At 46.0% G+C, this 15,581-nt stretch overlaps 1 protein-coding gene across 1 annotated transcript in view; it reads left to right on the top strand.

The window, feature by feature from the left end:
* Positions 1-2,824: 2,824 nt before the first annotated feature.
* The window catches only part of ASB2 (ankyrin repeat and SOCS box containing 2), a gene marked incomplete at its 5' end in the record, with an annotated part of 31,256 nt that continues 18,499 nt past the window's right edge, over positions 2,825-15,581 (top strand). Inside the window, 6 exons of the mRNA XM_084629819.1 lie at positions 2,825-2,954; positions 5,172-5,436; positions 7,101-7,265; positions 10,123-10,289; positions 12,571-12,726; positions 14,379-14,624. Of these exons, the coding sequence (XP_084485945.1) occupies positions 2,825-2,954; positions 5,172-5,436; positions 7,101-7,265; positions 10,123-10,289; positions 12,571-12,726; positions 14,379-14,624 (1,129 nt within the window). The remainder of the gene's footprint in view (positions 2,955-5,171; positions 5,437-7,100; positions 7,266-10,122; positions 10,290-12,570; positions 12,727-14,378; positions 14,625-15,581) is intronic.

Below are 15,581 nucleotides of genomic sequence, written 5' to 3'. Positions count from 1 at the left end.
CTGGTTCAACCATTCCTAGCCACAAAAAGTTTTGATGGCACTAATTTCCCTTGCAGTGGATGTGGAATATTCAGTTTATAGGGGGCATTCATAAGGTCATTTTGGTAGCTCACCACTAAATTAAGGCAGCTCAGCTACATATCAGAAAAGCATTGTGAGAGGGAACAGTAACTTACCAGCTCTTGTGCGGCAGTAGACTGCAGGTTGGCTCCAGTCTGTAGAAAGAGAGAGGAAGGCCTGCTTCTTGCCTCAGCAGACTTAGTTCTGATACACCTGTTGCCCAGTCTTAAAATGGAGCAGTTTTGTTTTCTATCTTTGGTGGATTCTTGCTTAACTAGTCCTCAGGAGAAGTGTGTGTCCAGGCAGGATGTGGATGAAGGTGGTCATTTGCTGGTGCACAAAACAGGGAGACTGTTCTAAACATAAGGCACGTCATGAGGACAGGCATGTGGGCCAAGATTTTCAAAACTAGGGATGCCTTTTGTAATTCCAGACACTCACTGAGGTGCCTACATAAGGACAATAGTAGCCTAACTTGAGGCACCCATGCCTGAAATCCTTGGCCACAGGCAGGAGCTTGAGAAAGATGCAGAGGGGGCAGCAGATGGAAGGGGTGGGTCTGTCTGAGCAATGGGAGTCAGAGGGGGAGGAAGAAGATAAGAGAGCAAAAGAGAGAAGGAATGGAGTTATGTGGAGTGGAGTTATGCAGAGCCTTCTGGGCCCAAACCCTACCCATATACTACCCATATGCTGTGGGTGCAGAGGGCCCCTGACACAGCTGAATTGGCATGATTCCTCTACATGAGTAGAGCAGCATGTCTACACAGCAGATCATGCACACTGTTTGTGCCAGAGCTAACTCTCTGGGGGCAGGATGGTGACAGGCAGCATTTGGGGCTGGCTGGGGTTGGAACATCCAATGCTATGATGATTCTCGCAAAAGAGGCATGATATGGAGCCTATTCCAACCCTTTTGCTGAAGTTGAATGGAAAAAAAGGATTCCTTCCACCTCCCGCTCTGAAGGGCCCCAGCATCTAGTCACGTTACTTAGCTCTGGGCCATGGTGATTTGGGATTGTTTATTGTTATTTATTTGTTTAGCAAGGACAATATAACTTGTGATGCAGGATCGAAAGCGCCTATTTGTTTGGTTATGATGACACCTCTGCTTTAGAGTACAGTTGTCCGGTAAAAATGTGACCTTGCTGTCAGAGCCCTGGATGTGCATGAAAAGAGAGACCTATTAGCAGAGAATGAGTGAGAATCAAATCTGGACTCTCGTCAGTAAGGAAGCAGAATGTCCTCAGCTTTCTGTTACTTCGAGCCTGTCTGAAAATTCCTAGAAGTCAGGAATTTGGCTTTGGCTCCCTCATCCTTGGTCCTGCGAGTTCGATGAGAGAAACATGACTTACTAGTAAAAAAACTCTCTCTATTTTGGGCCCCATACCATTTCTCTCTGCAGGATGAGTCAGTGGTTGGAGCCGCTGCCAACGCTGTTGTTTCTGCACTCGCTGGGACTCTTGTCATAATATTTAGATAAGCGGAGAGCATCAATATGGATTTTTTTGCAAGTGGGTGGGATTGCTTAACCCATACAGAAGACGCAAGAGAGAAAATAAGAGCCGTCCCAAAATTCATGATCCCATATACCCCCCATTACACACTCTGCAGGTGATGAACCAAAAGAAAAAGGGGGAGAAGGACACTAAGAAATTACCTTCATGTCTAGGTTGTATGAGGCTTTCTATCATACAAAATGCCATCCAGCTACTTTGCCATGTACAGTCAGACAATGCGGTCTCCATACATCCACAGCACACAGACACCAGCCGCCAAGCAAGTACAGTGGATGATGGAGTGTAAAACAGCAGAGCAACATGTCAGGAGTTCAACTAGCCCGGGGCAAAGAGAGCCATTGGGGGAAGGTCTGTGTCATGGTACTTGACTTGTCTGTGGCACTAATGTCAAAGCATGGATAGGTAACAGAGTGGCTGAGAAGGGAGGTAGGGCCACTGTGGCTCTGTTCCTGCAGCTGTCAGCTGTTTGGTGGCTTGGCACAGATCCCTTGGATGCACAGGGGTCATAGCACTGGCCTGAGGCTGTCACTGCCTGTGTGCCAGCTATCACTGAAGACAATAATCAAATATCAGCCTTGTGAGATCTGGCATAAAACAGGGTTGAAGAACTTCAAGCCTCCAACCTTTTACTTAGACAACTGTTGTGGGGTACAGTTTGCATATTGTACTCCTTAATAGTCAGATTACCACTCCCAGCATGATTGAATACGTACAAAATCAAGGGTAACTCTCCGCCCTTAACTTTCCCTCTTTTGCTTTTGTGGTGCTTGGAGGCTGAGATCAATGCAGGCAGTAATCACATGTGTTATATACCCTGTGGCACTTTGCACAGCCATTATAAATGAGAATAAAGGTGAGTCCTTAAATCCACATTTCCTTGCTTTTGTAGGTTTTACTCAGGCTCTTAAATTTAATGGTAATCAGAGAAAACATCCCACGTCTCAATGGAAATATGAATAGAGACCGTCTTCACCGATTTTGACATATCCCTCCGCCACTGTAAAATCGAGCATCAGGGCTGTCTCCTCTGCCCTACAGACAAAGTCTATAAAGGTTGCTTAGAGCAGTGGTAACATATTGTAGCTGGAACATGAAATACTTTAAGTTCATGGGACCATAGTGATATGCCTGTGTGCCTGGCTCTGATGCACCACTGCTGCTCACATTCTATGCATCTGTACTTGCCATAACCCCTACCAGAGGGTTATGTTCTCCTCTAGCTGCAGTCTAGTGATCCAGAGATCGAAATGGAGAGTGCACAGTTACACAGGGGGCTGGCAGAGCAGAGTTCTTGGCCTAGTAAACTGGTACAGACACCTAGAGTGATTGGGAATGAATGGTGGTCTAGAGCAACAAAAGGTTATATGGCTCCCTACAGTATGTGCGTGAGAGAGAGACTCTGGGGCAAGAGGGGTGGGCATTTACCAGTGTGCTTAGAGCAGTACAAATGCTACAGGCCTGTCAGTGCCTGACATCTCTCCCAAGAACCCAGGCTTTTCTCTTCTGTTAGACCTTGCACACAGCTTTACAAAGTAGCAGCCGTGTTAGTCTGTATACGCAAAAAGAAAAGGAGGACTTGTGGCACCTTAGAGACTAACCAATTTATTTGAGCATAAGCTTTCGTGAGCTACAGCTCACTTCATCGGATGCATTCAGTGGAATAGGGACATTCCGTTCAGTGGAATGCATCCGATGAAATGAGCTGTAGCTCACGAAAGCTTATGCGCAGATAAATTTGTTAGTCTCTAAGGTGCCTCAAGTCCTCCTTAGCTTTACAAATGTGACTCCTCACCCCAATTTTGAGCGAGCCCGTTATTTTGTTTATGGCGGCCTACAAAATACTTGGGAAAAGTCGGTTGCAATCGAACAGTCAGGAGAGCACCTAAAAAGGGATGCAACGTAATAGCCCTAATGAGAGGCCCTCATGGATCCTGCAGAGCTGATGGAGATCTGCACCAATGAGACTCAGTGCAAGGAAAAGGGACTCACCAGCTTTCAGATATCAGAACAGGGTGACCAGATGTCCCTATTTTATAGGGACAGTCCTGATATTAGGGCTTTTTCTTATATAGGCGCCTATTACCCCCCATTGCTGTCCCGATTTTTCACACTTGCTGTCTGGTCACCCCATATCAGAAGTTCTCTTTTGGCACAGTTGCACCTGGCTCTTGTTTCGCTATTAGAAACCCCATTGCTAGCGAAGTCATTTCCACTAGAGTAGCAGCATTAACCAGCTGTTTGCTTTTTCAGCCTTGTGCATTACTTCCTCTAAGGAGCCCCTTCCTGGGTCTCTCCCACTCCCAGTAAGCTGCTTTTAAGCATCTTGGGAGGGTAGCGACCTGCCTTTAAGGATTAACCAACAGGGCACTTCTGCAAGCCCATCAGATTTTTTTCTTTCTTTAAATGCAACCTCTCCTTATTTCTCCCAAACAGGTGATTATCTAGGAGTCATATTCACTCCTCTGCTAGTGCCAGAAGGAGGAATGCTGTCCCCGCTGCATGCTCCTTTCTTCCCCCTCCCCCAAATCCTATGGGAGACACACGGGTGGTTTTAATGTTGGGGCTTAGTGTACATTTGAGGAAGGAAGGAGACAGGGTGGAAGACACACTGTACAGCATGCTCCCATCCAAGTGGATATGTGAAATGAACTTGAGCTCTTTGAGCCCAATTGTCCACCAGTCAGCGCCTTGTATAGTCTCATATACCGTACCTGCAGAGAGTGAATGCAAAGCAGGCATCAATCACTGCCATTCAAATTGGGTAGCATTTTACACCCTCTTTGCACACGTGTAAATGAGTGCACAAAGTGTGGGGGCAGCAGAGAATCAGCCCTTGTGTCTGCACGGCCCTGAAAAGCCAGGGATTTAGCACAGGCTAGGGGTGGATGATCAATGGGAACATGGGCCTGCAGAAGTGCTGCTGTCAGGAGAGGGAGCAGATGTGCAGAAGTGAAACTGACCAGTATCTTTTTTTGTTGTTCAAGCTGAGTGCACTACAGAAAGTAACCTAATAGCCTAAAGGGTGAAAAGGGCATGGCAGGCCAGCTCCTCAGCTAGTGTAAATGGGATTAACTCCATGGAAATCAACAGTTATCTTGCTTTACACCATCTGGGGATCTGGCCCAGCAACTTTCATCTTCAATAATCAAAGACAAGTAAGAGTAACACAGAGGGGGGACATGTGAATGTTTTCTTTGATTCATTTTTAAACTGACAGTGTTTTCTTAATCCCTCGGGGCATTTCCACTACATCTTATTGCCCAGAGGTGCCCTCACCTGAAGGAAGCAGAAGAAAGTCTGCTTTACTCATTTGTAACTTCTCCCATTTAGCAAGAGATAAATTAGCTGGGTCCGCGAGGTGCAATTATTATAAGAGGGCTAAAAGAGAAAAAAAGAAATCAAGCCCATTAAATTTAAATGTTGCTTCTAGTGGATTCATTAAAATGTGTTTTCTCCTCGACTGAAAATATGCTAAGGACTCTGGTCAGTATAAGTCAAGGGGCAGATCTGACCCTGGACACAAAATGGTTGAACGTCACTTGCACATTTTCAAGATTTTGATTTTTACAGTTTCTTCTTATCCCCTGGTACTAGGCAAGCAGAGGATGGCTACAAAGGTCACGGCCACAACAAACACCCAGAGAAAAACAATAGGTCATGAAGAGTACAGTCTGTACAGTAGCATGAGTGAAGACGAGCTTATTCAGCTGGCCATAGAACAGAGCTTGACAGAAGATCCCTCAGGTCAGTCAGCTGCCCAGAGTCATCAGAAATCGGTCATGACAGCCCCCGGAGAGCCACCTACGTTGACTCGTCCTTGCTCTCATAACCCACCAAACCAGATTTATCCTTGGCACAGGTGAGTGTGTGAGTGGCTGGAGCTGTCACAAAGCCCACAGTGGAAAATGGCTTTCTAAACAGGTTTATAGACCAGCACGGAAACGCGTTTAACAGACCAGTTTGTAATTAATTTACAGTGGTCAACTTCTGATCTCATTGCCACTGGGGTAGGTCCACTGGAGTCAGTGGCATTACTCTGGCCTGACACCATTGTCAATTAGATTAGAACTCGGGCCCGAATGTCGGCTAAAAGTTGTGGATCTTTGCAAAACACTGGACCAGTCCTGCAACCTTTTCTTACCTAAAGAGACCTCACTCAGGTGGCAGCCTCATCACGCCGCAGGGAGCAGAGTGCTTTCCTGAGTTAGTTCTAGTCAGGTGAGGCTTGCAAAATTTTTATGAAAAAATGTGGAATGGTTCTGATTTCCCCCCACACACACACACAAAAGAACCAAACTACGTATATAAAACACACGGCTGTAAACACGACTGAGATGTCACAAACGTATTGCTTTTGTTTACTTCGGCACAAATTCTGAGCTCATGTACCCCCAGGTGCACTCGAGTAACTCCACGTCTAGGCAGACCCCTCTTACCACACAATGTCGCATTCGGGGCCAATGCCTAAGCAGCCCACTGGGTTACAGGAACCTGCTGTTTTAAAAAGCAAACATTTGTGATTTTCATTTTTAAAAATGAAAAATTCTCAAAAAAGATGGAAAAGGTCATTAAAAAAATCCAAATAATCAAAAAATAAAAGGTGTGTTTCAAACCCTGCAAAAGAACAACAATTTGTATATATTTTGTGTATTTTTGACAGCTGTAATTGTAATCTTATGACACCACATTTATTACAGGCCCCCAAACAATGTGATGGGTGTCATGGGTGTTTTATATACACAGAGTGAAATCCTGGCAAAATTTCCATTCATTTAAATGGGGCCAGGATTGTACCCACTGTGATTGTTGTAGTGTTACACGATCTGGTGGAGGTACTTCTGTACGGCGCCTGATATAAGACCTGTTGTGTGGCTTGGTCATGTTGCTTAGTGTCTGAAGTGGGGATCTGATATGGGGCAGCTTCAGGGCAGATCTGTCAGCTTTGGCCCTGCACTCCGAAGGGTCCCTTGCCTCCTGCTGATTTTAGCACAGGACACCATCTGCTGCTTTGCACACTGACTGATGCTCTCCCACCTCTGCCTGAGCTCAGCAGTTTAGAGCTCCTATGCTCTGCAAGGGCACAGCCTGCCCACCCTATTACTAGGCAGGTATGGGAGCCTGCATGAAGGTTTGTGGCCCCAGGTCTTTAGCTGGCCTTGGACCTTGGTAGGGTAAGGTCCAGCATGAGGCCCGTTGCTGAATGCACAGTGCTAATGACCCTATTTCAGCCCCTCACCAGGCTTCCTCATCTGACTGTGCTCTCAGATCCTCCTTTCCTTGAGGTGAAGAATGTCATCTAGCTCTGTATCTTCCTCCTGTGTAGTGTGGGGGGGTTAACCTCATTGTTGTCTTATATGGTCATTCAAATCCCCTGACACTTCCTCAGTGGGCCAAAAATAATTCAGAGCTGAGAGAGCAGCTGAGTTCTGCACAGAGCAAGCCGTGGCCATCTGCTTTCATTCAAAGCCCCGGCGGCAGGCTCCTTCTCTCTGTGTGTCTCTTTTGGCTCCTGTCTTTATTAAGGGGCCTGAAAATGACCTGCTTCTCATATGCAGAGTATTTCTCTTTATTTCATTCGTGCCATCGCTACTCCAGGTTGGCAGCCCAGTCCGGAGGCCAAGCTCCAGGGTCATCTTGGGGGGTCAGACGAAGGTACAACGGCAGCCTGTTCATCACCCCCCAGCCTGTGTAAGTGTCTCCGTCTCGCTGTGTCTTGCTCCAAATTAGCCTTGTTGTCTGTCTGCCCTCACTCGCCAGCTGGAGGCTTTTGGGTGGCGGGGGTTGTGGCGTTATGTGTGTTGGGAGGAATGCATAGTACTGCCTGAGGGAATCGTATTCATTTCCTCCCTTGTCCACCCTACCTGCCCTCTCCTGCCCGCTCCCGAGCCCTCTACACACACTCAGTCACTCCTGGGCTATTCAGCCCTACGGCTCCCCGCACTCTACTGTGCAGGCTTCTGTGGGTCCCTAGACATCTGTGAGATGACAGGGGAGAGAGGAAAAGGGATGTGTGTGTTGTGGTTTATTTATACACACTGGCTTCCATGTCGCAATCACAACGGAATCAGGCGGGTGTTATTTTTAACTGCATCATGAAGTTCAGAGTTCGAGCCTGGGAAACAGGAACATAAACATGTCAAAGGGCATCAAATCTGAGTGAAGAAGCCTGATCCTTATCAATGCGCTTGGTCAATGTGTTCAGGACAGCTTGAGCCTCATCTGTTCACTGTACAGGGCTCCTATGTGCAAGGGTACATGTCCTCTCCCATGCTCTCAAGAGGGGCCGTGGTGTTCCTCCTCGCGGGCTGTGGCTCTGACCCTAAGGGGGAAGCTGCCATTGCAGGCTGGACTTCTTCCTTGTGAAAGAGAGTAATCGTGCTTGGCTGAGTACAGGTACTGTTGGGGAAAACTGCTGGATAGGTTAGATAGAGAGATCAGACAGGGAAGATGTAGCAGGGGGAGGGGACCAAACTGTGCCCATACTCCCGTGAAAGTGCTGGGGGGAGTGAGACCACCTGCATGGTGTTTGCATGTCACAATGCCTGTGAGGATGTGTTGAGGAGAGTGCACTGAGCACTCACTGCAGAAAGAGGCAACCTAAATTACCCTGCCTACCTGCTTGTGGGTGCTAGCAGGAATGTGACTGGGTATGTGTATGTGTGGGAGCCTTGATCACACCCCCAGTTAATCTGGCCATGCCCTTACGAACCCCCATATGCTCAGGGAGAGCCAGTAGCATCATTCTGCCTGGGGCCTGAATGGGGTGCTGGGAAGAGAAGATGGTTCCTGTACCATTTGTGCTCCAGCCCACCTGCTCTGGACTACTCAGAATAGACCCCATCCCGAATCGCTCTTGCAGTTGGAATTCAGCCGCCTGCTACCTGCCTTAGAGATGCAGTAACTAGTCTGAGCAGTTCACAAGATTCAGGGTTTTTTTTAAAACTGCCCGCTTCCTTCCTGCTCCTGCTGCAGAAGTTGTCCTGTTTCTGACAGAAACCAAGCAGCAGAGTGTTTATTCTTTTATAAAAAGAAAAGGAGTACTTGTGGCACCTTAGAGACTAAGCAATTTATCTGAGCATAAGCTTTCGTGAGCTACAGCTCACTTCTTCGGATGCATACTGTGGAAAGTACAGAAGATGTTTTTATACACACAGACCATGAAAAAAATGGGTGTTTATCACTACAAAAGGTTTTCTTTCCCCCCACACCCCACTCTCCTGCTGGTAATAGCTTATCAAAAGTGATCACTCTCCTTACAATGTGTATGATAATCAAGGTGGGCCATTTCCAGCACAAATCCAGGGTTTAACAAGAATGTCTGGGGGTGGGAGGAAGAGAAAACCTTTTGTAGTGATAAACACCCATTTTTTCATGGTCTATAAAAACATCTTCTGTACTTTCCACAGTATGCATCCGATGAAGTGAGCTGTAGCTCACGAAAGCTTATGCTCAAATAAATTGGTTAGTCTCTAAGGTGCCACAAGTACTCCTTTTCTTTTTGCGAATACAGACTAACATGGCTGCTACTCTGAAACCTATTCTTTTATACTGACCAGCTGTGCTGCAGGCAATCACACAAGGGCTCCAATGAGACACTCATTAAACTTTCTGTGCTGCAGTGGAGTCTGCTTGGCTAGTGCATCTAGGGCCTGGTCCACCAAACCCCTTACTGACACCAGTAGTTTTTATTCAAAGAACAACTCATGGGAATGAAGACTACTCACCTGGGTGAGGGGTTTTCAGGAAGGTGCCTTTAGGGATTTTCTAAAGAGCTAAGGGGCAGATTTTCAAGAGCTCAGATACCATATAAATATTTTTAAAAGGACCGGTTTTTCACAACTGTTCTGCATTCAGCAGCTCCCATTGTGATTCCTACAGACAGATTTTCAAAGGAACTCAACATTCGGAAAATCTGGCCACTTATTTTGGTGCCTAAGTGGAAACTGAGCATTTTTTAATACCTAGTCCTTACTGTGTTGTGTTTGGAGTTTCATTGGGGTGGACAGCTTTTCTCTTCCCCTCCTTAACTCAATGGACGTGATTTCAGATCTTTACACAAAGGTTCAGGTATTGATCTGAACTACATTGCTGACTTCTTAGAAACTGGACCAGCTGTCTTCTCAGAAGAGGCTCTCTTGTGAGGTTCCCAGCACTTTCTGCTTTCCACAAGAACAATCCCTCATGGTATTTCAGCGTTTCTACTTCTGGGCTCATTTCTTTTACACAATTAAGCAAACTTGTGCAAACCTCAGAAAAGTTTGGTGCAGGTTAGGTGTGAGTTTGGAGCAAAGCATTGGGAAGAGGTTTCTGGACAGGTTTGACCATCCCGAGTTACCTTTTAGAGGAAAGCAGTACATGGGAGTACAATCACATAGTACTATAGAGCTAGTGTCCATTGCAGCCAGTGCACCCCAGAGCCACCAAAATCTTGCCATTTTAGTTTGCATATGTGGGCTCTAGGCTTTAAACCGTCTTGGTTTAAAAAAAAAAAAAAGCTTTACTGTAATGCTGCAAAATGTCATTGGTTTTCAACATTGTTTTAAAGAGAGCTGGATCCTGTAGTGGAAGCAATCAAGGAAGGAGATGAAAGTGCCTTGCTCAATATGATGAAATCAGGGAAGAACCTTTCCGAACCTAACAAGGATGGTTGGCTACCACTGCACGAAGCTGCCTACTATGGCCAAGCAGGCTGCCTGAAAGTGTTGCAAAGAGGTTAGTAAAATAAAAACAGCTGATTACAAATGGAAGAAAAACTAAAAATATCAGCCAAAAAGAAGAAAATATAACCACTCCCATGTTCTGTTCACGGCATACACACAGAGACAGATTAATACTCTTGCTGAAAGGTTGTACTTGTAACACTACTTTATTTCTTAGATAACACACAAGAACCTAAAACCACAGGGGGACAAAGCAGGCTGCTCCCTGAAACAGAGAGGCACAGCTCACTCCACCTGACTGTAGGCTAGCTGGCTGCAGACTGAGTACTGCTAGGCCCAGATCACACACTTTCCTACAGACTGCAAGCAGGATCAGGAAAAATCCTGAAATTTAAAGTGACAAGCTACAATTTTAACAGAGTTTTAATACATCGCACCAACCTTTGTTCAGTTCCTAGCTAAAAGACCCTTTACTCAAGCTTTGTACATGTGTATGAATTTCACCTATTTGAATAAGCAGCTTGCAGTCTGTACATAATAAACAACAGTTAAGATCTTAAGTGCTGATTGATATCTGTCGCTATTCTGGGTTGATGTAGGCTTGCCCCATATTATCTGGTTTCTTAGGGTATAAAATAGTGGTCTAGATCCTGAGCTGGTGTAAATCAATGTAATTCCAGAGAAGTCAGAGGAACTACACCAATATACTCCAGCTCAAGATCTGGCCTGGCCTCTGTTTGCTAATAGTTAATAATGGGGCTACTGGTTTACTTTTGGTTTCAAGTTCCCATTGGAGAACAGTTGCTCAATTGCTTTTTGAATCACCAGTTGCTATAGTCAACCTACATTTCTAACATTTTAACCTAATTTAGTGTCCGACCTATTATTCTCTAACCTATTTTATAGTCAATCTACAGGATGTTCTCAACCTACTTTGACTTTGTTTATTTGGGGTGAGGGGAGGGACCCTGAAGGATTTTGAAGGGTTAAAGTGCCTCGAAAAAGAAAATGCAGAGCACAGATTTTGGGTATCACAACACATGGATCTAAACACTATGCTCCAAGATGTCAAGTCAAAGGGCATGCTACATACCGATGGTCAGTAGGAGCACTGCTCTGGGGTGCACTGGCTTATGCTCTAACCCTTCCGGTTTATTTCTATTTCATCCAATAAATGGCACCGCCAGCACTGGCAGATACAAGTTGCACCTTTCTGATCCTCATGCAGACTCCCATCCTCTGCCTCCCCTCCCGCTGAAGACAGCATCATCACCCTTCCCCAGGCTTTCCACTGGGGCATGGCAGCTTTACATTGTGGCTCGGACTTCACTGGAGCCTCACCAGCAGAGTATGCCCAAGGGCCGCACTGAGTCATCCTGTTCTCAGGGAATACGTTGGCCACATCTTGCTCCTATCCCGTGCCAGTCACCTTTGCCGCTTGTGCTGATTGGTTATGAGCCCCTCAGTGAGAGAAGCTGGACTGCAGACACTCTGTGCAGTAACATGGTAAATTTTCCACCCCTTTGGGTCCTGGATTACCCCACCAGAGATGATGGTCTAGAGAGGGGCCTGAATTTACATCCAGATTTGGCTTCATAGCCAAACTTCCCCCAAAGCTCAGGATTGTTCAGATTTGGTGTTTCACTTTATCCCATGATACAGGCAGGCCCAGCCCCGAGTCCTCAACTTTGAATCCTCATCTGTACTTGATCTGCACTTCGAGGGGCTTGGCTGTTGTGTTCTGCTTCAGATCCGTTGCTAACATGCTGGTTAATTTCTCCATCAGTGAGATAAGGTGCCTCTTACTGATAACCAGAAAATGCATCACCTCTAAGGCTGAGTGTTAGCCAGCATGTATTGTTATGACTGTCTAAATCCAGGCCAGCTGTATAGATGAAAGCACTTTAATGTGTCAGCAAACTCATTCATGCATTTTTTTAGCGCAGCATTGATTTCTAATGCCATATTTACTGCAGCGTTAATATATGGAGTGATATGTAATGTCATGATTTTATTTTCCTCTTTTAAAGAATCTTTCTTATCAGAGAGTTTTGGGTGGTGTTGCAGAGAATAGTGGAATCTGGTCTGGATGGCATGGCAAAGCCATCTCTTGGGTAATTTCTTAGCATTTGGTGTGTCATGTTTGAAATCATCATAGGAATGTAGAGCTGGAAGGGCCTCAAGTCACCTAGTCCATCCTCCCCACACTGAGACAGGACCAAGTATACTTAGCTCATCCCTGCCCCAAAATGTTTAGCAACAGAGTTCTTCGTTTCAGTTAGACAACATATGCTATATGCCTTACTAACTATGGAACAATGACATCTCATTAGCATACCCTGGAACCATTGATCAGCGTACGCTTCAGGAAGAGACACCGCTGTACATAGCAACAAGCAGGGGAAACCTGGACTGCCTACTTTCTTTGCTGCAAGCCGGGGCTGAACCTGATATTACAAACAAGTCCAGGGAGACTCCACTCTATAAAGGTAAATGGCCTGATTTTCAGAGGTGCTGAGCCCCCTAGATTTCAACTGAAGTGGCAGGTGTTCAGCACCTCCAAAGATCAAGCCCATGTTGTTTCTATATGAGTATGTATGTGTTTTTTAAATTCAAAATTCAAAGCACCTATTAGATATCAGAACAAAAATAATTGAGAACACGTCAGTCGTTCACTTATAGTGTGGGCACAGGCACAAATGTACAGTATTTACTACAACAGATGTATGCTAATATGAAAAAATGCTATAAGGTATCCTGGGTACGCTACATTGTTGCTTTGTGTTGAGCACACTTTATTCAGCAAAGCCACACAAAATCCATGGAATCAGAGTTTGGAGAAGGAGAAGTTCTCTTAGGTCATCAGGTCCATCTCCTTGTGAACGGATGGTTCCCCATGGTACATTTTGTAGTGCTCTGTCTAGTGCCCATGGGACTCACTCTAGTGCTCTGACTAGCCTAGTCTTAAACGTATAGGCCCAGATTTTACAAAGTGGCCACTCTCTTTGAGTGCCTGGATTTATGGAGACCCAGCTTGACACTGGATTTTGAAAATCTGGCCCAAAATAGGCTACCAGATTTAAGGGACTGTTTCACTTTTCAGTAAATATAAAAGATGGGACAAAACATAGCATATGGAAGCACACCCAGCCTTAGAAAACTGTTACGAAAATTTATTAGTCTCAGCACAAAATCTGCTTGCTCACAGGTGGCAGTGTATTACCCAGGCAGCATATTACCTATTTCTTGGTGGGTCCCTTTAACTTTCTTATCACCAGCTCCACTGGGCATGGCTGCCAAAGTCTTTCAAAGTCAAAATGATCTTAAACTCAAACTTTGATAACCAACAGATTTCTTCCCAGTGCTCCTCCTGGCTGGAGGCATTTCTCACTTCTCTTCCAAGGCCTCACAAGGAGAACCCAGGTCACTCCTGCTCCTTCTGTGAGTAAGGGTTGAAGGCTTACTAGCAGAACAATCTTTCCTTATGTGATGCCTTATGTGATGCCCTTCTCCAAGGGTTTTATTTTGACTGGTTGGAGGCTTGATTGGGAGAGAAAGGAGCATTGCCCCACCCTTCATTACAAGGCTCCTGGTGCCTTAAAGAGACAGTCATATCTTCTCAGCAAGACTCAGTCTTACCCCAAGACCTCTCCCCCTCCCCCCAGCCAGCTCCTCCTCCCCCCCAGCACCTCCTGGCTGCCGGCAGCCCCACCGATCAACTCCTCCCCCTCCCTCCCAGTGCCTCTACCCACCATGGATCAGCTGTTCCACAGCATGCAGGAGGTGCTGGGAGGGAGGGGGAAGAGCGGGAATGGGACACGCTTGATTAAAGCTTTTTACAAAAGGAAAGTTGGGGGTGGAACTGAGTGGGAAGAAGCAGGGCAGGGGTGGAGCAGGGGCAGGAAGAGGCAGGGTGGGGATGGGGGCTTGAGGGAAGGGGTGGGATCAGGGGTGGGAGTGGGATCAGGGACAGAGCAGGGGTTGAGTATTCCCGGGGCAAAGAAGAAGCCGGCACCTGTGCCTGTGATTCTAGGTACCTCAGGTTCTAGCATGTTGTAATGGGGCACCCAGAACTGTGGCACCCAGAGTTAGTGGCCTCTTGAAAAGTTTGGCCTAAATGACCTGCTTTTTGTTGAAACAGCCTGTGAACGCAAAAACGTCGAAGCTGTAAGGATGCTGGTGCAGTACAATGCTGATGCAAACCACCGATGCAATCGGGGATGGACTGCTCTCCATGAGGCTGTCTCCCGGAATGACATAGAAATAATTGATATCCTGATCAAAGGGGGAGCCAAGATTGAAAGCAAGAACACCTATGGGATCACCTCTTTATTTGTGGCTGCCGAGGGTGGGCAGTTAGATGCTTTGAGATACCTTGCCAAGTGTGGTGAGTACAGTGGTGCTGTTCATTTGCTTTATATATTATGGCCTAAATATTCAAAAGTATCCACTAATTTTGGTTGGCTCAGTTTTTCAGTAGCCAACTGGAGATGAGACCTAGTTTTCAGAGGTGGTGAACACCTGTTGCTCCCATGGAAGCTTCTAGCAAGAACAGTCCACATGGGTGAGAAGGGGGTGCTGCTGGTTAGAATACAGGTGCACAATGATTGTGTTTCTTCAGTATCAATGGACACTCGGTTTAGAAGCAATTTGGTGCCCTTACTTTGTGCGGCAATGATGACACAAAAATTTTTGTGACTCTCACTGTACATGTGTATCATAAAAATTCAGGGACAGAAGAATAGGTCACAGACAGGGAAAGATAAGAATAAGATCAGAGTTAAATGTTAGCCAGGCACGGTCTGCTCATGAACATTCGGTAAGATATGACTTGAGCAAAGCTAGTTCTCCTCAAATATTATATCACTTTGTCCTGTTTTCCATAATGTTGAAGGTTCACAGTATGCAATGCTGTTGTACCTATGTCAGGATATTACAGAGACAATGTCAGTGAGGGAATATCTTTTATTGGACCAACTTCTGAAGTGAAATAAATAGATATTACCTCATCCACCTTGTCTCTCAGAAGGTCACAGGGAAGATATTTTTTTCCCATGGTCAAGGGACTCCCTCTTGTGGCATAGGGTAGTTCACTGAGGCTCTATTGTAGCTTTCAGCCATAGCCCTGAGTAGGAGTTTTGGAGCCACAGGTCTCCAGTGGGAGCAATGAGGGGCACAAAGCCTCCTAGAGCTCCACATCATGCAGAGAAAGTGCAGCATTGTTCATCTGTAGGAGGGTGCAGCGTACACTCCCTTTCTCGGACAGCCAGCTCTGTTGGCTGACAAGGTGGTAGGAGGGACCTTAGCTTGGTTCCTTCCCTCCCTATCCCTTTTCAAGTGGCTT

Source organism: Lepidochelys olivacea (genome assembly GCF_965140295.1).
Source record: "Lepidochelys olivacea isolate rLepOli2 genome assembly, chromosome: 6".
Taxonomy (NCBI): Eukaryota; Metazoa; Chordata; order Testudines; family Cheloniidae; genus Lepidochelys; species Lepidochelys olivacea.
This window is presented reverse-complemented; position numbering and strand designations above follow the sequence as displayed.